We start from the raw sequence: 23,732 nt of genomic DNA, 5'->3' as shown, positions 1-23,732 counted from the left end.
CTGTTTACTTGCCCTTCATCTAGAAAAGTTATTCCAGCTGCTTAATTCAAATACAGTGCTTTTCCTTTCTACGGTCATTAAAATGGTCTGGGTAACTGGTTAATGACAGGGGCCTGTAGAGTGGGATGGATCAGCTAGAAAGGATTACAGTGATCATCCAGTCCAGCTGCCTGACCAAGTTACAGTATGTTAATGGCTTTATCTAAATGCCTCTTGAACAGTGTCAGGCTTGAGGCATCGACCACCTCGCTAGAAAGCTATTCCACTGTTTGGCCACCTTCTCCATACAGAAATGCATCTTAAGATCCAGTCTAAACATCCATCCCCTGGTGCAGCTTTGAGCCATTCCCACATGTCTGATCACTGGATTTCAGGGTGAAGAGGTCTGCACCTCCCTCTTCACTTCCCCTCAGGAAGCAGCAGTATAGTTTGTGTTAGTGATTGTTTGCATGGCATTCCCAACTTGGCTCAGGTTTTTATTGTTTCCTTTTCTCTCCCATGCAGGTGTTCTTTATAAATTTTCCTACAGGGCTTCTCTGTGGAGAAATCAGAAAAGCGTATGTAGAATTTGTGAACGTGAGCAAGTGTCCTCTTACTGCACTGAAGGTTGTGTCCAAGCATCCAGAATTTTTTACTTTTGGCGGAAATACTGCTGCTTTAACACCACTAAGTCCTTCAGCCTCTGAGAACTGTAGTGCTTACAAGACTGTTGTGACAGATCCTACCTCTGTGCGAACAGCACTGCTGTCTTCAGCTTCTTCTGCAGACTTTGGGGTTGGCACGGGAGGTTCACCTGAAGTAATACAGGTTCCGCTTCCTGATGCTGTTCTTCTTCCTGGGGCTTCAGTGCAGCTGCCAATGTGGTTACGGGGACCAGATGAAGAAGGTGTTCATGAAATTAACTTCTTGTTTTACTATGAAAGTATTAAAAAGCACTCAAAAATGTGGTAAGTTCTTCTAATCTACCTTCTCTGTCATACTTATTAGACACATTAGATTCTGTGATTGTAATGGTAAAAGTAAATATTACTGAATTTAGTAATAGTCGCTGTGATGATGTGAAAATGACCTGTTATCTGCTATTCTAAGCAATATTTTTTCTAATTATCTAATTTCCATAGGAAATTGAGTAGCCTACACTGCTTTTATTGAAGTAGTAAATACTAAATTAGTAAAATAAATTAATAAAAAAAGGGTTAATGGAATTATGTTAAAACAACCTTTGTTTGTATTTAGTCCCTCTGGAACTACATTATTTTGAGGTGTATAGGATGAAAAATTATAACCTAATTTGTTTCTACATCTTACAAGACAAAATCTTGTCTTATCATTCATTGAATGAAAGATTTTGTTGTTATTTAAAATTTGGTTAGTCATTGTATTGTGATGAAGGATATTCTCTTTGGAGGGGTTAATTACCAAGTTTGACTTGCACACTGTTTTGTAGTTCCTTTTTGGACCATCTTGAGAGAGTCCACAGTCAGGTTTGACACAAGCTAAAACAGCCCCAAGAAATTCATTCACCACTTCCTGTGGGCAGGCAGGTTTTCAGAAAGGGGGGGGTCCATCATGTTTAATGATCACTTGTGAGGACACGTCATCAGGCCCTGCTTTCTCCTTCTCTCTGTTTTTGTTGCTGAGCATAACACCATATGGTATGGAATATCCCGTTGGTCAGCTGGGGCTCAGCCATCCCAGTGTGTCCCCTCTGACCCTTTTGTGCAGCCTCAGCCTGCTTGCTGGTAGAGTGGGGTGAGGAGCAGAAAAGGCCTTGATCCTGTGCAAGCCCTTCTCAGCAATAACAACAACATTCCTGTGTCAACACTATTTCTAGCACAAATCCAAAACATGGCCACTTACTAGCTACTGTGAAGAAAATTAACTATCCTGGCCTAAACCTGCACACTTGGTGTCTGTACCAGGGTTAATTCAGAAAAACTCTAGTAAGATGGGCTGAATGTCTTCTTGTGGCTGAAGCTTGTTTTCTAGGCTAGTTCTGAGAGAGAAACCAAGTTCGTGTACTGTGAGGCTGGTTTGGGGTGTAAATCAAAGCAGAGTAAGTTGAAGATGGTTGAGAGAGTGGATCAGTAGCATATTCTCAAAACTGAAGTCATGTAATGCACCCTTGGTTTAGATTTTTCTGTAGCTTCTAAAATATCAAAGGTAGCATTTAATTTGGCTCTAAACTAGTCCGTAGGAATAGGGAATTTGTCCCCTTACAACTCATAGGATTCAGAAATGGAGGTGCTTTAGAGATGGAAGAGGGTTGTTTGAGTAATTTACTTGTTCCTTACTGTACTAAAGTTTTGAGGGGGACTTAAGGGAACTGCTCTGGTTTAAGAGTGCTCTTTGTAGATGGAGCATAGCTTTTAAGTGTTGAAAAAATTATGTCATTTGTACCACTTGAAAGCTATACAGGTATCTGTATATCTGAACATTAACTGCAAAACTTAAAAGTTTCTTCTGTAATTATGACATTGTGAAGTAGAGTTTAGGAAGCCACTGATTTTTCCCTCCCAAAACCAAGTGTCACATGATGTTTTAACATATTCAGTAGGTAATGCGTATCAAACTTCTACATGCCTCTAAAATGTTTCCAAGTGGAAGTTATGGTAGCTAAAAGCTTCTACATTGGAAAAGCTCAAGTGTTTTGATGGTGTCTACAAATGGAATTGTAAAGATTAATTCATCCTTAGAAAAGCAGGAAGAACTTTCACAAAGGGACTGCTGTGCTGGACGTTGAGCATACCTGGAAATAGGCAGAGTAGCTGTGGTTTGATTCTCTTTTTTAAAATTCTCTCTTCAGGAGAATTTATTGAATGCAGTGGTATTCTAAGTGCTTTTTAGTAAATATTTATGGCAAGAGATGTGACTAAGTAGTGGTCTTTCTCTCACTTATTTACTCAAAAACTGTTTTCCAGAGCATTTGGTGGCATTAAATAGCTTAATGATATCTGTATGCCAATACATGTCTGTTTGCTTTCACTCTGCCAGTTGTCTTACATCTGAAACATTTCTGAAGTGTTTTTCGTCATGGTAATACCTGAACCTTTTTCTCCAATGTTTCACACTGGCTTAGACTGTGTGTTTAAAAAGCACCTACCCATGCAGCAAGATGGTTAAAAATAAAGTAGGTTTAATAGGCTATCTTCAGTGAAAAGTGTATTTTTGGTGGTTGGAATGAACAAAGTGTCTAATGGCCTTAATATTGACAAACATAAAAGCTAAATTTCTTGATGTCATGTTCTGGGCAGTCCTGGTTGTTCAAAATGTTGTCTTTTTTTTTTCTTTTCTCCCTTTCCTAGTCACAGAGTATTAAGGCACACTGCAGTTATTTGTACCAGTCGGTCTCTGCACATTCGGGCTACTGTCTGCAGAAGTAATGCACTTGGGGATGAAGAAGGCAGAGGGGACAACATGTTGCTCTTTGTGGATGTAGAAAATATCAATACTGTAAGTTCTTATTTGTATTAATAATAATAGTACTATCCTGAAGCTCAGCAGATATGAACCAAGACTCAAGTTTTTCTACAGTAACTTTGCAAACAACAACAGAAAAATGCCCTTGCATATTTGATCATTCAGTTACTGTTGGAAAGAGTATTAATGTGAAGTTATATCCTAACTGTGTGGAAGTCTCCTATACTAATCATATTGCAAGACTATAGTTCATAGTGTTTTGAGGAAGATTTATTCCAAATTGGTGAGTGTTCATGATGCCAACTTCCAAGGTTGTCTGTTTCCTTTCAGTAGAAACACTGGTAGAATTAGTGGAAATGTCAAAGTCAGAATTTAAGCTCCAATTTGAAGGAAGTTTCTCTGTTTACATTTATCACCAAACTATAAAAACATTTTTACTAATATAATCGAAATACAGATATGTCTGTTGACTTACTAAAGCAGATTGGAGTACTCAGTTTTTCAAACGTGCTAATGTAAATTTACTATTTTTTTGGCAAAGCTGCTCCCATTTTTTCAATCACAAAGCAAGGTAACTGAATTGTCTGTTCATAGAATTCATAGACACTTAGTTGGTAATGGAACCACTGAGCTGATTTGTTGTTTTCTTTTAAAGGTGTGTACACTCTGACTTTTTTCTTCATTTACTGAATATTGTCCACTCCTTTAAAGAGGGAGGAATGTTTTAATAAAGGACTTACCAAGTTAACAGTGTGAGGCTTATTTTTCCACTACCACCTCACTCTTTACAAGAAAGGAAGCCAACTCCAAAGGCTACATTTCATTATATATATATCTAAACCCAAAATAGATCTTGAGTTTCTAGGATTGATGATATAGCAATGCTCCTAAAGTAATCCTAGAAACTAAGCAGCCTTGTGGACAGTGTTCTGCATTGGAGTTAAAAAGCCTAGTTTTTGTTAAAGTTGTTCTTAATCTAAAATACTAGCTTGTGGGTCTTTTTCTGGGGGATCCTTATTTCCTCTGTGTGGCTTTGTTTACTGGAATTTGAAGTTGCTGTGATCTGGGACTGTTGCGTTACTTTACAGTGGGTCTTAAATCCCTCCTTGTCTCTAAGTACTGTGTGTTATGAGTGGTGTGAATAATGAGTTAAATTAAGATTCTAACAGTGCCACCTTGCAGTGAACGCTTACTGTGCAATGTAGCACATCACAGTTGTGATTGGTTTTCTTTGACATAACTTTTGTCTGTTCCATAGAGTGAGACGGGTGTTAAGGAATTTCATATAGTGCAAGTTTCAAGCAATAGCAAGCACTGGAAGCTTCAGAAATCTGTTAACATCTCTGGAGACAAAGGTGTGTATCTTCATCACCAAAATGATGGCAAGTCTAGCTTCTGGCTGATAAAAACAGTTGAAAGAATCTTACAAGGAGGTGAATTTGGCTTTTAGAATAATTAGTTTCTAATAGCTTTGTCCATTCCAAAAATACTAAAGCCCTTCTTTTGTTATATTTCATGAAATGTATGTTTACATATAACTTATTCAGACTTAATCAATTTTAGAAACAAGCTTAGTTTGCAGGTAAATTATTTCTGTGATGTAGAGAAATTCATGTGTGGAGTGCCTGATAACTTTCCTCACAAGAAATATGGTTGTGTTGTGTGCCATTGCTATGCCTGATGAACTGTGCTTGTTGAATGTCATCAGTGTGTTTCCTGTTTGTGAATGTTCAAGACTTTTGTCTAAGGGACTCTGATTATGCTGAGAGTGAATAAAAAAATCTTGCCACCTTTATCTTTCAGATACTAAACTGGCTAGCAGAGAGCGAGCGAAGTTGTGTTTTAAAGCAGTGAGATGCAAAAACTCAGAAGGTAGGTTTTTTCCTGAATGTGGTAACTTTTTGAAAAATATACTCTTTTGGATACTGTATGCTGAAGTTGTGACTTGTCATGATGCTAAAACAGTGCTTTCTCTTTTTATCCCTTAGAAAATTACACATTTGCAGATATTGTCTTTGGAAATGAACAGGTAGGTGGATGGGTACAGCTGCATATTTTGTCTTGTGTAAGGTGTCCCTGTCATGTGCAAGGACAAAGAGGTGGTAAGGTAACTTAGGCTAGCTTTACTTTGAAATCACATTACAATGCTGGCTTTTTTGCTAATGCTTTTCCTTCCATTTCAGCTCTTCGGAGTAGTTATTTTAAATATGTCCCAGCCCTTTAGTTTTCAGAGGCCTGGAGATGATATATGCTTGTTCTTAATTATACTTTTACTAAGACAGGCTAAAAATTCTAATTACAGCTTGGAAAACTAATGGATGTTGGTCCCCGAATTTCAAAACTACTACAGGAGGTTGCAGTGAATTCAAGGAGTCTGTTTGATTTTTCTAGAAGTTTAGGATTCTAGACTACCATGCTCTTCTAATATTTCTTAAACCCACAGATATTGAATAATCCTTTCAGTAAATGATCTTGGTACTACAAATGCTTTCCCAAAACCTGAGGAAAGTAGGCGTCTTGCATTAGGTCTGAAATCTGCATAGTGGATTTAGTCAGTTGAATGACAGATTGCTTATTTTGTGCTGAGCGTACATTTTTCCTGTATTTATTCAGCTTTTAAAGCCAAAGAACCTATTCACTGCCATTTCATTTCATAGGCATATAAATTGAAGTCAGGACTGAAAATCTGAGGTAGATGATGCCTCTGTACATTTTTAGAGTTGGAATCTGAGCTACAGGAACTTTAGCTTTCCTTGAGAACATTTTATTGCTCTCAAGGAAAGATGGGGAGGGAGTCCTCCCCTCCAAGCAGTGGCTCCAAAGGTGGATTTTTCTCCCTGGGTATCAGCATTCTGCTGGTGCAATAATTATCAGCTTTGCAACAGCATATTCTGGAAAGGCTAGCATTTTTGAAAGGGAGGGGTTGCAAAGCTGAAGTTCCTTGCTTATCTTGTTGCCTCCAACAGGACACAGTATCATTGCTGTTGCTCCTAGAAACCAGTTTCTTTGCCGGACTTTTGGTGTTGGAAGAGCTTGGTACACATGAGAGCACAGTGTTTCTGTTTGTGCCATGTATCTCCGGGGATGTGCTGTGCACATCTGTTATCTCTGCTATTGCTAGCAAAGTGTATGTTTCTAACTTAGGTAAATAATTCTAGGTAAGCTGAGGAAAATATTAGTAAGCAAAACTGACTTTTGTGTGACTTAGTTGGATGCTTCAGCTCTCTTTAATAGATTTGATATATCACAGTAGGCTGTTTTGTGGTAATAATCAAAGCTCCTATTTCCAAGTTTGGTATTTATAGTTCTAAACTAGCACGTTATAGTGCTGTGTACCCTATATTACATTTAGCAGCCCTTTAGCTATTCTGATCTCTAACAGGTCAGGCACAGAAACCAAGGTGTCTGGCATCTTGTAGCTTTGCAAAGGGAAGCCACTGGGATAATGCAACTGAAATGCTACAATGATGAGCTAGCTCATGTTAGAGCAACTTGAGTCAGCTCACATCCTGTTCTGAACACTTTCTTCCTTTTTTTCTTTTGTAGATATTAAGTTCAGCCAGTCCTTGTGCAGACTTTTTTTTCCAGAGCTTATCTTCTGAATTTAAAAGAACACATGTGCAATCTCATACTCATGCATCTCAAAGAGCAGTGAAACAATCGTTTGATGAAACAGTCAGATTGATACAAAAATGCAGTGAAGTTGATTTGAACATTGTAGTGCTGTGGAAGGTATGTATGGTTGTGGCCTTTGTGGTAATTTGGACATCAAACATTACAGTTAGAAAATAATTCTGTGTGGTATCCTGAACTTTCAGGCATATACGTTTGGAATTTATGGGTGAATTTTTTCTCCTGAAAACAATCAAACAAACTATAATGATGCCAGCAGCAAAGATATTCTTAGTATCTCTTACTGTAATAAGTGTCCCTACATTACTCTCGATGCACCCATTTCTTCTGATCTCTCTTTTAAAAGAGAAAATTATGAAATCTTAAACTAAGAGACTTGTTAATGCTTGATCTTACAGAACTGTAATAGTGACCCATTTTGTTTTGAAGAAAAGAGTCTCATTTGAAGCAGTGGAAATTGGCAGAAATATGTCATGCTAGCCTCTAAGTTTTGATCAGTACAGCATGTTCCACCTAAGTTAGGGAGCAGTCAGTAATTCTGAGTTATGAATCTTATGATAGTTCTGGTCTGCAAATGTCTTTGTATTATGTTTTGTAGGCATATGTTGTGGAAGACAGCAAGCAGCTTATTTTGGAGGGCCAGCATCATGTTGCCCTTAACACAGTTGGGAAGGAGGCCTTTTCATTTCCTCAGAAGCAGGTAATCTACTGTGAAGTTTTCCTTTACAATTGCTTCTTTCTCTAAATAGACTTAATTAATTCCCTGGTATGTAAGTGGAAGCTTTTGTAGAATCTTAACATCAGATATGTGTTATTACTAAATAATTCAGGCTGACTCCAGGTTTGCTTAGTCTTCTGTATTGAACTAGCCAGGCCCAGTTGAAACATGAGAAAAGCAATATGCAGGTAAGCATGTTGATGAACTGTTGTTGAGATAAACTCTTCTTTGGTGTTTCAGGTAGAACTAGAAACTTGTTAATGGTATGAAAGGTAATGATTATTACATAACAAAGTTAATAGTAGAATGGTGAAGTTTGTAGTTGTTTTGCTTGATGAAAGAAAACAGCATCGTAAGAAACTGGTGGCTGTCTTCTGATACATGAATTTATAACAACTATGGAAGTTAAAGATAAGGTTCTGTAAAAACATCTGTACTAAATTCAGTTTATGTGGATGAAGGAGACTCATGTGCAGAGTAAGAGGAAATAAATCTTGTGCTTGTTTAGACTTCTCCTGAGCAGCACATTGCTGTTCCCTCTTGTTTTGGCGTCATGCTTAATGTTTTTACCAATATTGTGAACATAATATATAGCTTCTAGTGAGCTCTTAAAGTTGCAGCAAAGAGTACTATGTACTAATTTTGTCAAGAAAACAATACAGGACAAATGTCTTCCTATGAATACCATGCTATAATGCAAGTAGTGAATTACTCTGAAGCTGCGCATTTGGCTTTGGTTCATCAGCCTTTAAGTATTTGTACATTGCTAAGATAATTTTTTCCCACTTAATTATTTGTGCTGTGAAATAAATGGGAATTGGCACACATGTGCTCTAGCTATGCTGAGGAGTACAAGAGGCTGTATTAATGTGTTGACAACTGCCCCCTCAGGTATTCCTGTCTGAATGTATATGTAGAACAGTAGATCACACTGTAGACATCTAAGGTTAGGAGACACAATACTGTGAGCTCCTGATCTCATCAAGTTCTGATTCTCAAATGAATAGGAAGAGAAAATAGAAATTAATCACATCTGCATCCTAAAATAAACAAATGACTGAATGGCATGGGTATGGGTAGAAATTCACATTTCTTGTTGACTGGAACTCTGTCTGTATCGCAATGAATTTCAAATTAAAGAAATTGATCCTGCCACTAGCAACAGGGAGGATCTGTATGTACTCTCTATGTTTTTTGAGGAATATATGCTACTATATTAGCATTCTCTGTCTAAAATCTATTTCTCATCAGGTTTAATACAACTATCTTCATATAGATTCTACATTGATTATTGTATTCACTTCCTTGAGCGTGAGGAGCACACTTCCTTTGAAGCATTCTGTAATTTGGTTGGGAGCAAGAAAGCATCTGCATTGTCATGCAGTTGAAATCTGCTGTAAGAGTAATTGGTTGTTGAGGGTTTTTTAATAAACATGTAAATTCTGTGTCCTCATGATAACCAAAGCCCAGAGTTAGCATAATTTTAAGAACCTGTGATCTCAGGACTGCTAAGAATTGAGAAATTGCATATCCTCACATACTAGTTTTTTTAATTGGCTCATAATAGTGTGGGGAGAGCAGATAGACTGCTCTGAGGTAGGAACTGAGGTGTAACTAATTAATTTATTTGAGCCTTTGCAGCAGTTTACTTCATTCAGTCCACATTTCAGAATTAAGACTCCCCAAAATAGAAGTAAATTAGGCTAGGTATAGAAAATAATGTACTTAATCTCTTAAGAGTTGTATACTGTCTTTGAATTATTTTGCTCTTTTAAAGTAACACAAGCAGCGAAAAGCTGGGGGGAATAGTGGTAGAAAATCCCAAACTCAAACTTTACGTCTAATTCTGTATTTTCAGTGTATGATTTTGTCTTATAAGCCTTTATTATAAGTATTGATTCTCTTAAGTCATGAACAGGGTTGGAAACTACTCTAGACTGTTTCTGATTTGCCTTGTGCTGACGGTATTGAAGTTGGTTGTTTTCTGAGGACTGGACAGCAGAGGGAGATGGAGGTGCATGCTTTTTACCAACATTTGTGGGTTATCAGTTCATAAATGATAGAGGGCTGCTCTCATCTGGGGGAGGGGGGGAATAATTCCAGACTCTGAACAGGGTGTCACCTAGGTTGCAAGAGTCCACTGTCTGCATTTATTGCTGAGTTTTGTTTGTTGCTTCTCTACAGTGACTTTCTTCTTGACTTCTTTACCTTCATGGTATTGTATCCAGCAAAGGAATTTTTGTCTGTCTGGCAGACACAGACAATTATCTCCAGCCCAAGAACTGTCTTACAATGGACATTGATGAAACATGAACAAAATTCCTCTCTGCCCCCACCCCCCTCTTTATTTCTTTTAGTCCTCTGAGAAATGGCTCAGATCTTAGCCAAATGTATCAAAAATGAGATCACTTACTTTGTACTTTGGTCAGATTCTCTGTACTGGTTAGCTTCTGCTACATAGTCAGTTGTGGTATATCTCAGATTAACTCTTTGCCCGCTTCTAAATATGTAGTTTGGATTCACAGAAGCTTCTACTACTGTTCAGGGAAACAAAGTTTCAGTAAAGCACTGTAGTGAAGAACAGGAGATTGATATTTTTCAGCATTATTATGTTTAAATTGTTCCAGCAGTTGCTGGTAGATTGGTAGTTGGGTGTAGTGACATAAATTCATCCTATGTCTGTAAGATGCTGACTGAGCCACCCATGGTGATGGGTGGTTACTTCTGCTTGGGTCCTTTAATGCACAACAGGGATGTGAAACAGACAACAGGGTGCAATTATTCCTGTACCACAGTAGCATAACTTGCTATAGTATTTGATAAAATCAAGATATAACTTCTGGTTACAGTGGGGCTTGGGGAAAGGCTAAAATGTTTTTCTTGGTAAAATTTCTATATGTACTAACATATTAAGAAGCAAGTAGCAGTAAAATTCTATACAAGTTTTTTGATGCTCAAATTCATGTGCTCCTTTTCTTCCCATCTTTGTTCAAAATAGAATTAGAGATACTAATCCTTTTTCATTCCAACCACTACAATAGCTATGACTTTAAAGCTGGTTTTCTGTCACGGAATACAGATGTTTTTTGTTGTTGTTTACACTAGAGGGTTTTTTTGTATAACAGAATAGCACTACTTTTGAGCATAGGCTATTGGACACAGTAGGCCTACCAGCAGATGTGATGAGCTACTTAGACTTTTATGTTCTAGAAGTTTGGAGTCATAACATGTAGTGTGCTGAAGGAACATTTACAGAATATTGACTTTGTTAAAGCATTTATTTGTTTCATATAGAAATCTCTCTGGATTATATGGAAAACATTTATCTTCTTATCCTTCCTCTCATTTGTACTTTTGAAAGAATGTCCTTTGGCTAAAGGTAGGGGAAAAAATGCTAAATATAGTTTGTTGCCTGGAATCAGAAGGTGCCACAAAGTGATACATCAATAGTCACAGACAACAATATATGAAGAAAAAGAAAATCACATAAGGTGTAAGTAAAGTGAATTGCTTGCTATTTCAGGCCAAGTAATAAAAGCCTCACTTATAAATTCAACTGAGTATTTGTAAATCATGGCTAATTTCTTTCGACTGTGGTACTGTTGTAGGTTCTATTTCTCTTCTGAAACATGCTTTTTGGAATCAAGTAGTTTTAACTGAAGGTCAACTGAAGATTGCACCTGAAATACAGCTACTCTGTCTCTTCTTCTTGTCTCCAGACGACCTCTCTGCCTTAAATTAGTGAAAGGACAAAAACTTAAAATGCATTAAACATCCAGTCACAGTTAGGGCTGTTGATTAATATTATTTCTTACTGCTCTCTTCCCTGTTTTTCTAATCTGGTGAATTCAATCCAAAAGATTCTGAAAGAAAAGTGCAGTGTAATAGGCTGGGATAGAAGTAATAGTGGAAGTAATAGGACATCTGACACACTTCTGGTTTGCAATGACTTCTCACCAATGGAAGGTGAGAAGCAGCCTAGAGGTTTGTCATTCGAATGTTGACATGTTGGGAATAGCATCCATCCTTTCCAGGTGTGCTTCAGGACTGCACACGATGTTCTGGGCTGGCCATTTAGTCCTGTGAATTAGACCGGGGCTAGCCCAAAATAAAATCCATAAAATGTGTATAGAATGGATGCAGGCAGAGAGGATAATTTTAGGTAAGACAGCTCCTTAAAATACATGCAGCTTAGTAAGTCAGCTGCAGTTTGGTTGGAAGCAGGAATTCTTGAAATGTAGGAGAGGGTAGGGTTTAAGTAACTATTTTTCCTATTACTGGAAGTGACATCTTCTGCTAGTTCAGGACTTTTTTTACAGAATATGTGGGAGGAGATGCTTGAATAAAACAGAGATTGTTGGAAGGATTTAAGACTTTCCTTAAACCACCTCAGTAGAGGAAAAGCAAAGTTCTTAAGAGTAAATGAACATCAAGAGCTGAAAAACACGTTTTTCACTCTGTTGTATCAATTAATGGAGCAGATACAGTACCAGTTTGGGAGATCTGGCTTATATTATTGTAATGAATGAAATATTACAACAAATAGTTGCAACATTTGATCTGCTGTTTTACCCATTATGGATTGCAGAGCTGAAGGTATCTGTTTTCAAATGCATTATTCTTGATATCAGTAAAATACTGTTCCTGGACTTCTCATTTCTGTAAGTTGAGAGCCAGAATGAATATAGATGAGTCACATGTTGAAGGAAGCAACTTAAAACTGAGGTTTTAAAATAGAAATTCTCAGATCTAAAATGGGAAAGGGAAAAAAGCACATCATATAGATATCTCACTCTTGTTCTACTGCTTTCATAAATTCTGCTTTTACTTATGCTTAGTTCCATTCAAGAATTTTCTGTTTAGGTTTTCTTCTGTGCTGTGCATCCTGGTCCCTCATATATGACTGAGCATGTCAGTCCTTTTGGCTATGTGTGACTTGTGGTTTATGGGGCAAATATGCTGATTTCCTGTACAACTTGGAAATCAAATTACAGTGCTTGCCTTTTCCTGGTGTGCTTATGGGCACATTGACCCAGTCTCTAAGAATATTGTTTATGAAACTAAAATCTTTAAGTTGTGTAATATTGGGTATAAAAATCTTGTAAAGGGACTGTATGTGAAGATACCATCATTTCTGTCTATCTGATGGAAAGGAAGAACTTCTGAATTTGAAAATGCATTCTAAGATATTAAGGAACGTATTATGGGTAGATCTGTCTGTTACATCTATTAAAAGATGCTTTGAATTGTTAAAATGTTGCTTTTTCAACTTTTAGCTAAGCATAATTGCAGGAGAGATCTGAAACTGGTGTGAATGACTAAAGCACCATTTTAGAAGTGTAGAGATGATTTATAGCTATTTCAATCTAGCAAAATACCAGACTCTAATGGTTAGGACTTTCTTGTAACACAAATAAGTGAAGATGTTGAGATTATTCTACTTGAATTAGAAATCTTCGGTCTAGTTTTGAGTGTATTTGTTTGAAGCTGGCCTGTGTAAATGGCTTTGGGCAACAAGAAGCTTTCTAAAAGTAGAAAACCACTTTCCAAGCACCAATTGTGCAGTTTGTAGCTCTTGGAACATAACTGAGGGAGCTGGTGCTAATGTTTGTTGTGTATTTTTAGGGGAAAACAAAAAAAGGTTTAAAATGCAGCTATAAAATGTAAAACAACAACAAAAACACACCCCTCTTCCAACCTCTTCCAGTCAAGCCTCTCTACTAGTTTGTATAGATGAGACACTCAAATTACACCAGAACTGTTTTTTGAAAGGGACAATCCTAACCATTGATGTGGCTTTCACATATGCTTAGGCTGGTTACTGGAGCTTGTGACACTTCTGGAGGTTTTGTAAAGAGCCACACTGGGTCAGCAAGCAGATTTTAGGGGTCAGAATTTTTTTTCCCCCCGCTTTTCAAAGGCAGTACTTCGCTTGGGCTGATAATCAAGGTGTTCAGCAACAAAATATCACCTGTTCAGTTCTTGATTTTTTTTTGCTTTGTTTGTGAGTATAAGGCTGTTACTGCTTGGTGTATATTCTTGAAGGGAAGGTATGAGTGCCAAGTAGGTATGGGCTTTTGGTTTGGTTTTTTTAAGGCTTGATCCAATTACACAAGCTCCAGAGTAGGGCAGGAGTTTAATGCATCTTTAAACTTAGCATTTATTAGCAGTCTTTAGGTAGCTTTCTGATCTGTATGCGCATCTTCTTGGTTATTGTTTGGAGGTCCTTAATTCTTTCCTGAACCATTCACTGGGTAAGAGAAAAATGGACTAAAAGTTGTGTCTTAGCCTTTGTTCTAGGTACAATCACAAAAAGCCTAGAGTCTGAGCAACTAAACTTGGAGAGACAGACATCTTTTCTGACTCTGACGCCAGAAGGTGGCTGAAATTAAGGCTTAGCTCTGCTGGAAAATGATTAATTTTGCTGCTTTCCAGTCCTTCATCAGAGGTGTAATATTAGAACTAAAGGTTGGAAGTATTAATAGCACTCTGCACGTTCACCAGTAAATGTTTCTGCTGCATTTCATGCTGTTCTTGTGTACTTGTGGAGGTAAATATTCGTATTTGTCTTTTGTAGGGTTTTAAAAAAATACTCGGGAATTCTGATTGGGAGGACTTGGAACAGGTAATTTACTCTAGGGCAAACTACAGTATGTAGGGTATTGCTGTGTGGTTGAAGGCAGCCTTAAAAATTGGTTGGACTATTATTTGAGGGGAGAGAATAATTTAAATGAAAACCTATAATCTCTGCTGTGTTACATGCTGTCAGTTTGCATTGTTAGATAGGGTGGGATGGAAATACCAAATAAATTCAACACTTAAAATATATTTTATTGTTACTATGGAATATCTTTTTTTCTTCTCAAAATACTTTTTGAAAAAGCTACTCTTCCTTTCAAAGGGAAGACATACAAGCCTGTGAAAACATTTGGTGTCTTCCTGGTATTATCAGCACAGTGACTAAGGCGTTCACACACATTTCCGAATGCCCGGTGTGTTTGGTTTTTAAATCAGGTTTCATTGCCTGTACTGTTTCTTTTCAACTTAAAAGGTACAATCTATCACCTTTTGATGAAAAGTATTAACTTTATTATACTGTACCAACTTACTGGTGGCTTTTTAAAAATCTTGTTTCGTGTGTTTTTAGTAGGCAGTGACATTTACTGCTGCAAATTCTTTTTTTTCCTTTCAAGATGGATTTTCTGCAGAATAGGTTCATAAGGAAGTACTAAAGGGCAGCCCTTTCCTGAATAAATCCTGCTCACAAACCAGATTAGATGATGTTGAACAGAAACGCTGCACCAAGTGCAGGCTGGTTGCAGCTTTCTGTATCACTTAATTTCTTCTGCTTTAGAGACTCATTCCTCCAAAGAGTTAGGGGGAATCCCAAGTAGTGTGTTAGAGCTTGTCTTGGGCTTTCAGCTGGGGACAAAAGGTAACTTTTCATATCTGCAACTGCTTGTTATGCAATTTCAAAGAAACTCTGTTATTCAACCCTTCTGTCAGTGTTCACATGTTCCTGTAAATTTCTGTTTGCTTTACTTTGGATCTGTTCTGGGAAACCTGTGCATTGGCTTTTCTGTTTTGAACTACCTAGGGCAGGTGATGAATTTTTTTGTTGTTAGGTACAACTGCTGAACAGGGAACAGTGTAAATGCTGTCCCTTTTCCTTAGAAGCCAAACCCAAGCACTACCAAACGACTGCAACAATAGTGTGTTTTTGTGAAACTTGCACAGATAGTGTTTTCATAAGCAACTGTGAAATCTGTCTCAAAAGAGGGTAATAGATAAATCATACCAGTTCCTCCTCCAGCATGCTTAAATGCAAACTACGTTGAAAAAAATGTGAGCTTCATGATGCTGCAGACTTGTTTCCCTTATGAGTTATAGTTCATAGTAATTGTAACTTTTGTGATTTCATTTCTGGTACCTTATGTTACTATTTTCAATGTTATTCTAAATTTGTTTCAGGAACTACCAGAAACAGTTCTCTTAAAGTTCTTTCGACCAGAAAACACACCAGTACCTGCAAGACCAACACCAGAGCAGCTTTCTAATCTTATTAAGACAAGTCTTCATTATCCAGAGTCTTTTAATCATTCTTTTCATCAAAAAAGGTTAGTGAAACATTACCTTTAGAAACTTTAAAAATATTGTTAATTAGACATAAATCCTTTTGAGAGATGCTGTGTGCGTTATGATATTAAAAGTCTGATATGCAAGTGTAAAATCTTGTTTAGTTTTTAAACTCACTGCTTCAGAAGTTTATAGGTAAAATGAAAGTTTCCTGTAAAAAAGAATGGACTGTAACACCACAGCTCACAGTTTTAATGTTAAGAAGTAATGTTATCAAACTTAGCAAAGAAGAATAGTCTGCCCCCTTTGTGTCTATTTTTGTTGTCAGAGTAAACAGTGTGATTTCTTTGAGAAGCCAGACAGAAAGAAAGCTCAAAGGAGCCGTTAATGTCTACAACATCTCACTTGCCAAGATTAGCTGCACATGGTAACAATTCAGATCACTGGGGCTTGTCTCCTGAAAGAATATCAGTATTATCTTCTCACAAAAAGCCTGGTGCTAGAGTGAATTGGTTGGAGTTTGTAAAATTGATGAGTCTTTCAAAATTGTAATGATATGAACAAACCCCCTGGCTTAAGTTTTGAGCATTCAATGGGTTGTACTTGAAACATGAAGGTACCTGTTTAGGCTTGAGTTGTTTATCTGCAAGCTCTACTGTTTTTCAGTTTTATATAACAATTAATGTACGTTGTCAAAAGAAAGGGATTTGTTTCTAAAATCTAACATTTAAATGTTCTATAAGGTGCTATATTTTAATGGCAGTGATAAAGCATGTATTTTCCCTGTAAGACATTCAGCTCTTATTGGTTACAGTCTCAAATTGGTCTTTTCTTACAATTCAAGTTTAGGATATTTAAAGTGTTTAGGCAATGGCAAGGAATTCAAGTGACACAGATCACCTGCTGAATGCATAGAGCTATTTTAGCTGCAGTAGTTTGTGTTCCTGCCTTTAATATCTTGGGGTCTTCCTTGCTGCAGCATTATTTATAGAAACAATTATAGTAGTTGTGAACAACCAGAATATCAATTCAGTGTATTAGTTTTATTTAGTATAAAGGTCTGCATTAAGTCCAGGTATACGTGTGCTATCTGTTCTGGTTGGGCACTGTTCAGGTTATGAATTAAGGCCCAGTGTCAGCAATTCCTCTGCGGGAGGCAGTGCAGAAGAAGAGTATCCAGTCAAAGTGTGCCAACCAGAAATTCAGAAAATAGTGTACTGGACCATGTTATCCCACTCTGGAATGTCTCATGTCACACAAGCAGATTTCCTGTAAACTGAGATGGTATTTATGCTTTTTGTCTCCTTTCTCAGCTGGATGAAGGGATGTGGTAACTTCATTTGGCCCAAATAAGCCAATGCAGTTTGCCTTAATTGACAGCTTTTATTATAAGTAGCTCTAGGCAGTGTAAGTGATTACATTTCTACCTACACTGGCATAATTGACAACTACATATAAATTCTGTGTTACTGGAAATCATTTTAACTATTTAAGAGTATAATTAAGAGTATCCAAAATAAGATTTTTTTTTCTTTAATGTAGAACTGTTTCTCTTTGCAGCCTCTGTCTGGTACCTGTCACTCTTCTGCTTTCCAATTGCTCCCAGGCTGTTGTAGATGTGATGATTGATTTGCGGCATAAACCAGCAAGGTAGTGTGCAGATGTTAATAAACCAATATTTTTAAAGAACCCTTCCTAGCTTGGGGAGTCTTGTAATATTTTAACTATATTGAATATCTAGAATAGGATTTTTTCAACAGTGGCTTCTTTGAAAGAATGGAAGTTGATAAAGGGCTTGTGAAATTAACTGTGAGTCTTCAGTCTCTGCTAAGACAGGGCCTTTAATTGTGATTCTTGAGTAGTTAAAACTCGGCAGATCTTTCCAGATAAAGGGAAATGCTTTTCCACTGGTGAAATAGGAGCTTCACCAGCATTTATTAAACATAAGTTGTTAGGTTTTCATTTTTAAAATTCTGGGTAATTTGTAGACGACAACTTTCTCTCTCAATTTGGCTTTGTGTAAAATTTTGGAGAACCTTGGATATTTTTAAGACTTCCTCTAGGTTTAGCAGCTGATTCTTATGAGTGCCTTTTTGCTCAGTACTGTAGTAGTATGTGGGAAAATATTATCATTGAGGAAGTGTTCATGAGTTGCTTCTAAAAGTTTCACTGAAGATTTTTTGTGGGATAGACAATTCATTACCATGATATCTATACCATTGTAATTCTGCCACTTCTGTTTAAACAAGGCAACTTCAATTCATGATTAATGCAGGTGACAGCTCCCCTTCGGCCCTCTTGGGTATAATACTACCTAGTCTGTTTGCCACCAGGAAGGGGAAGAAAGATTGTGAAGACATTGCAGGGGCTTAGTCATGGGTGAGCAGTGGCTTCTTGCCACCAGTCCGTGGAGTCAAGTAAGATTTTAAAAGCCCAGAGCCCAATACAGAGGTTCAGAAATGGAAGACAGAAAATTTAAGTGTGGTTTACTTCTCAGGTACAGTTAGGGAGCCATTTACCGATCTGTTTTTTCACAAGATGGTCATATTGTGTTACATTGGTAGACATGTCCTAAGACAGTGTACTCCTCATGTACCTTGAAACTGCTTAAAAAGAAAGCCCCCACACGCTCTCTCCTAATGTGTCAGTGCAATGTCTCTAAAGCAGTGTATGTCCATTTTGACTATTCCTGTGTGACATGCAGTCTGATTCAACTCTAGCTCATGGGACAGACCTAAGAATGACTGAGATAGGAATTCCTTAAACTATGACAATTTGAATATTGTTACTACATTTAGTGTTAGTGTTATGTGCCAGTTATGTAGAAAGCTGAGAATACACTGAGTTTTTCATTATGCATCTGTGTGTAATTAATGTCCTGTGTATAGTGTACAGTACATTAGGAACCAAAGAAACGCATTAAATGTTTGTAATGATTCATATGAGCTAAGGGGAGAGCCACTCTAAGGATTTTTAAGTGAGACTGAGAACATTAAAAAATATTTGATAAGACTCAGAGTTAAATTGACCTGATGGACAGACATAAACATCCTGAAATTTACCCAAGGGTACCCTAGGTACTGTGAGTCTGCATGTATTTATGTATTTGTGGGAACGGGTGTGAGTGGATAGGGATGTAGTAGGAAAGAAGACAGACACAGGTGATCTTTTTTTTTAAGTTGTATTACAGTATCTCAATAAAATGTTAAGTGGAGTTCTGTCTGTAGCTGTGATGTCAGCTGTTAATCCTTGCAAAGTCCAGCTTTGTCTTGCTAGAAAACCTGCTCTTAAAGATAAGGAGGGTTTGCAGAACAAGGACAGCAGTATGCATTTGAGGAAGGCAGTGATTTAAGGGTAGTGATTGTAGGCAAGCAGTCAAAAAGACTCAGCAACATCAAAGACAAATGGCACTTGGCACTCATCCAAGGAGAACCAGAATAATAGCATAAGTTCCCTACTGACTTCTGAAAAATTTCTAGAAAGTATCAATCTTTGTAAGCGCCTGGTGAGGGGGACACAGTGCATTCTGAAATCTTAGAAAAACTTGGAGGAAATCCTGTAAATTGGTAATACATACTTCAAGTGCAGAGAATTAACATTTTTTTCCTTTTTGTTTTCAGCTCCGAAGCACTAGAAATACATGGATCTTTTACATGGCTTGGGCAAACACAGTACAAGCTTCAACTTAAAGGCCAGGAGGTCTATAGCTTGCAGCTCAAGGCTTGCTTCGTTCATACAGGGGTCTATAACCTTGGAACCCCCAGAGTATTTGCCAAGCTCGTGGACCAAGTTACTTTGTTTGAAACAAGTCAGCAGAACTCCATGCCTGCACTGATTATTATCAATAATATCTGACCACTTCCTGAAAAAAAAAAAAGGCATTTCACAAAAACACAAAGAAAAAATAAATGGGATTCTTTTCTTACATTGCTGGTTGACATTTTGCTGCAGTTTTTTTGAAATAGCACCTCAGACATCTAACTTGTTACTAAAGATCGTGTAGAAAAGAAAATAGCAAAATATTCAGATGACTTGTCAGTTTGTTTCTCCATGCAATGCACGTTGGACTGAACATACGTTTATCCTTTTATAATGTATTTCTTCTCTGGTAATTAAGATACTCATAACATAAAATACTCTAACTGCAGATCTGAACATACTTGTATGTCCAATGCCCTGTCAAAAATGCAGCTTGACTGCTGTTACAACTTCCAGCATGGTGTGTTTAATATTTGTGGCTGTATTAGGATATGATTCAGGAAGAAAACCTCATTGGCTTTTTCCTGTCTGAAGCCATTAGTCATGGTAAATCCCAGCCTTACTGTGAAGTTCAATAAGGTCTCTCAATTCCATTTCTGATTCTCGGTTCTTTAGTTAAAGATTTTGGTTTCATATTTATGGAAGCTGGTGACTTTTCAAGGTTTACATAAAAGTCCACCTAGGGTGTTTAAAAAAATTTTGAACCAGTTTGAGTATTTTCTCATTCATCTCAAAACAGAATGCACTATTTCACAACCATGAGATTGTCATTTAAATTGTCACTTACTTTATTATGTAACTATAACAACTGATCTGTTAAAAAAAAAATCTACTCAAGATTTTCAAGAAATGTATTATATTTATAACAAAAGTACTGTAAATAGAATAAAGCATACACCATATTCACTGTATGGACTAGTGGTCTTTTTGCTTCCCTTTGCATACAGCTGTAGCAATCCACAGGTGCTGCTGCTACCACAGGACAGTGCTGGTGTATGGGGCAGTGCATCTACCTTCTGATGCATTTTATTCTTATTAGGTAAGGCTTCCAGTTTTACTTGTGTTTGGTACTACTGCATGACTGTCTCCAGGACTTTAGACTTCCTGAAAGTCTTGGAGCCTATTCACAGTACATAACCTTTCATAGTCAAACTTAATAGGACTGTGGATCATGTTACTAAATCAATAGAATACTGAAATATTCTCTGTCCATGAATATGTTGCCTCAGGTCCTTTTCTGCTGATGTACAGCTTGAAAGAATAATCTGAAAGGTTCTCAGCATTGTAGCCTTAAGCTGTGTCATCACTGCTTTTTCTGTCTTACACCCATTTAGGAAAAGAGTCATTATCGATGCCATTCAGCTGTGCTCTGTAGGCCACAGTGTTCTAAGTCACAGTTGGTGTATATTTTAGGACAGCCTGTCCGAAGTAGGTTATCAAGAGCATCATGTTTAGAAGGTGGATGAAATAAGAGAGACCCTGTAGAGAGAATTGAGCTTCTCTGATGGAGGCTGGAGGTGGTACAAATGGCAACTCACAGTGAGATCCAGCTCTTGAGCAGTGACTGGCAGGTAAAAAGCAAGTGAGAGTTGGAGAATCTCTGAATGACAGAGCAGTGAGATGAGATGATGCAGGGCAGAGCAGCTCCTGGAGCTTCTCAGCACTGCAGACCCAAATGCGTAATCTCTGACGCTCACCTGTGCGTCCGAGCCATCTGTGATTCATCAGTCTGAGACTCAGCAGGAGTTGTGGGTGTCTGAGGGAGGAGGGTCCTTGGTAACCTGCTTTTCTGGATTTCAAATATAACGGTGGAGCTTTTCCTTTCTTGGAATTGCAGTAGAATGGTTAGCTGGAGACATGCTCTTTGTCTCTCCTGGTGTGTCATTAGAAATTCTAGGTGTGTCTTTGGGAGCTGTAAAAATCAGTATGATTGCTTAGGAGAGGAACTAGCATGGAAGTAGAGCTAAACATGCCTCCTTAGTGCATTCTCACAAGGGAAGCTCTGTGCCCACATTGTGGACTTCCAGTGATGATGGAAAACAGTTCTATTGAAATGAAAATTAATCTTGTCTTGCTATTGAGTAAATAAGTAATCTGCAAAGGCATGCTTGTGCTTCTGTCACAGCAATGTTGTGGCTCACAATAGATCATAATATCACATCTTACTTTTGAGATAGCTAGAAAAAGCTCTCAAAGACAATGAGATCCAAGGGTTCTTTTCTGTACTAGGAATCTACCAAATTTTTCTTTCTTGCTACATTTGTAACTTAAAACCATGAAACTTACCAAGCTGGAGGTTTTGGTGAAAAATAAAACGCCCTGTTTCAGTCTGGGGAATATGGGAACAATTCTATCTTGTATTACTTAAAATCCAGAAATAATTCCATATACTAATATACATAAAAGTAGGCTTTTCTTTTGAGCTGAGTAACCAATAAACCTTTTCCTGAGATGAGGTGAATTCTGCCATCCCTTCCATACTTCATGGCATGTGTTTCTCCATCTTTTGCTAGGGGAATTCAGGTGGTTTTAAGCTGCTTTGCCAAAATTTGCTGAAATGCTGCACTGGCAGATTACTATATTGTGGAATGCAAATCTGGAGTCATAGGGTTTTACAGAGTCAGAGTCTGTGAGTCCTGTAGGAGATGACTATGGTAACATAGCAAGGTCTTGTGCTTTTACTTGTCTCAAACAGCAATCCCCATCTGCTTCCTCAAAAATAGTAGAAATCATTCTAAATGAAGTATTCCTCTTATATTTTTAATATTGTGTACTTGTCTTGGCTGAAATTAGGACAGTATTCTATTCTAAAATTGTTTTGAAGGGATGGTTATGCTGATAAAGCTGTGGAGTTCTCTGAATTTGTTGCCTTGTCTTGTAACCTAAATTTTTCTATCCTACAAAACAGGAAAAACTATCGTAACTTTAATACTTAAATTACATATGGACAGAAACTCACTTTGTCTTTATCTGAAATGACATTTTTAAAATCCTGTTGAAATATTGGGTAATGGAATAATGACTTTACTAGCAATAAATATCTAAAAGTTTGTAGCAAAAGCAGTATTAATTGTTTACCTTTGTAAACAAAATGTCCATTTACTTACTCTTGTGGTTGATGTAGTTTTAATTTATTATTGCTGTCTTACTAGAAAAGTGACTGGCAAATTACATATAAAATCCATTCCTGCCATGCTTTAAGACAGCTAATATTTTCCTGATACTCAGCAGGTGTGAAAACCTGTGCTCCCTAGGAGCTGGTTACAATTCCAGTTTGGTTGCTGGTTGCAATTTGAAAGTTTGAAGATAATTGGTCTCTGCCACAAAGTCTGACTTGATACCAATTAATACAAAATCCACTGAAGTCCCCTTTATTTAAATACAGGTTTGTGAAATTTAAAGTCTGCCAGGTTTCTGAAATCATTCGCTTGTCCTGGAAAGACGGTACAGTGAAACAAGTAGGACTATACACATAGGGTCAGTGAAAAATTTAGCATGAAAGATGAGGGGGAAAAAATAAATACAATTATCTTTTTGGATTTCAAAATAATAAAACATTAACTTTCTAAGTAGAAAAAGGGCACTGAACCAGTTTATCCATTACATTTTTATAACATTTTTTTCCAAAATAAAAGGAAATTTCTCTTAATAGATTTCCCAGAGACTTCTAAAAATTCCACCCAATATAACTTTTTAATCCTGGTTTTTTTACAGTGATAAATGAGATAGAGAGTATGTAAAAAATCAAGAGCAAAATCAGAAACACTGACTGTGATGCCCAAAAAGGTTGTTAGTTTTTGGGAAAACTACTATAGACATGCACCGGGAAGGTTTTGGATAAATTGCAAAAACTGAGATGTACCCACTACAATGGCTTTAAAGATATGACCATTATAGGGAGGGAAAATAAACTTATTATTCTCTCTATCAAGACTTGATACTTGACTGAGGACAGATTCAGCAACTCATAGCAACCTTTTGGTATCATTCAAAGATTCAGGTAGAAATAGCAGGAAGGAAAAATAATGTAAGGAGAGGTCAGTTCTGTGTTTAGAAACTTCTCAATAGAAGATCTGAACATCTGTTTTTCTCCCACTGAGTCTTTACACAGAAAGCCAGATAGTGT

The 23,732-nt window shown here is 37.3% G+C and overlaps 1 protein-coding gene across 4 annotated transcripts in view; it reads left to right on the top strand.

Annotated features, from left to right (window-relative positions):
* The window catches only part of TRAPPC8 (trafficking protein particle complex 8), a 46,050-nt gene extending 25,533 nt beyond the window's left edge, over positions 1 to 20,517 (top strand). For 2 of the 4 annotated variants that reach the window (XM_031066538.1, XM_031066540.1), the window contains 11 exons: positions 505 to 947; positions 3,306 to 3,453; positions 4,679 to 4,775; positions 5,224 to 5,292; positions 5,409 to 5,449; positions 6,967 to 7,152; positions 7,652 to 7,753; positions 14,349 to 14,396; positions 15,743 to 15,888; positions 17,408 to 17,497; positions 19,468 to 20,517. In XM_031066538.1, the coding sequence (XP_030922398.1) occupies positions 505 to 947; positions 3,306 to 3,453; positions 4,679 to 4,775; positions 5,224 to 5,292; positions 5,409 to 5,449; positions 6,967 to 7,152; positions 7,652 to 7,753; positions 14,349 to 14,396; positions 15,743 to 15,888; positions 17,408 to 17,497; positions 19,468 to 19,702 (1,605 nt within the window). In that variant the 3' untranslated portion in view covers positions 19,703 to 20,517. The remainder of the gene's footprint in view (positions 1 to 504; positions 948 to 3,305; positions 3,454 to 4,678; positions 4,776 to 5,223; positions 5,293 to 5,408; positions 5,450 to 6,966; positions 7,153 to 7,651; positions 7,754 to 14,348; positions 14,397 to 15,742; positions 15,889 to 17,407; positions 17,498 to 19,467) is intronic. The other 2 variants (XM_031066539.1, XM_031066541.1) reach the window with 1 other exon arrangement.
* Positions 20,518 to 23,732: the final 3,215 nt, after the last annotated feature.

The sequence above is a fragment of the Geospiza fortis genome, unplaced genomic scaffold (assembly GCF_000277835.1).
Source record: "Geospiza fortis unplaced genomic scaffold, GeoFor_1.0 scaffold53, whole genome shotgun sequence".
In the NCBI taxonomy this organism is placed as follows: Eukaryota; Metazoa; Chordata; class Aves; order Passeriformes; family Thraupidae; genus Geospiza; species Geospiza fortis.
Note: the sequence above shows the minus strand (reverse complement) of the source record. Positions and strands in the feature narration are given on the sequence as shown.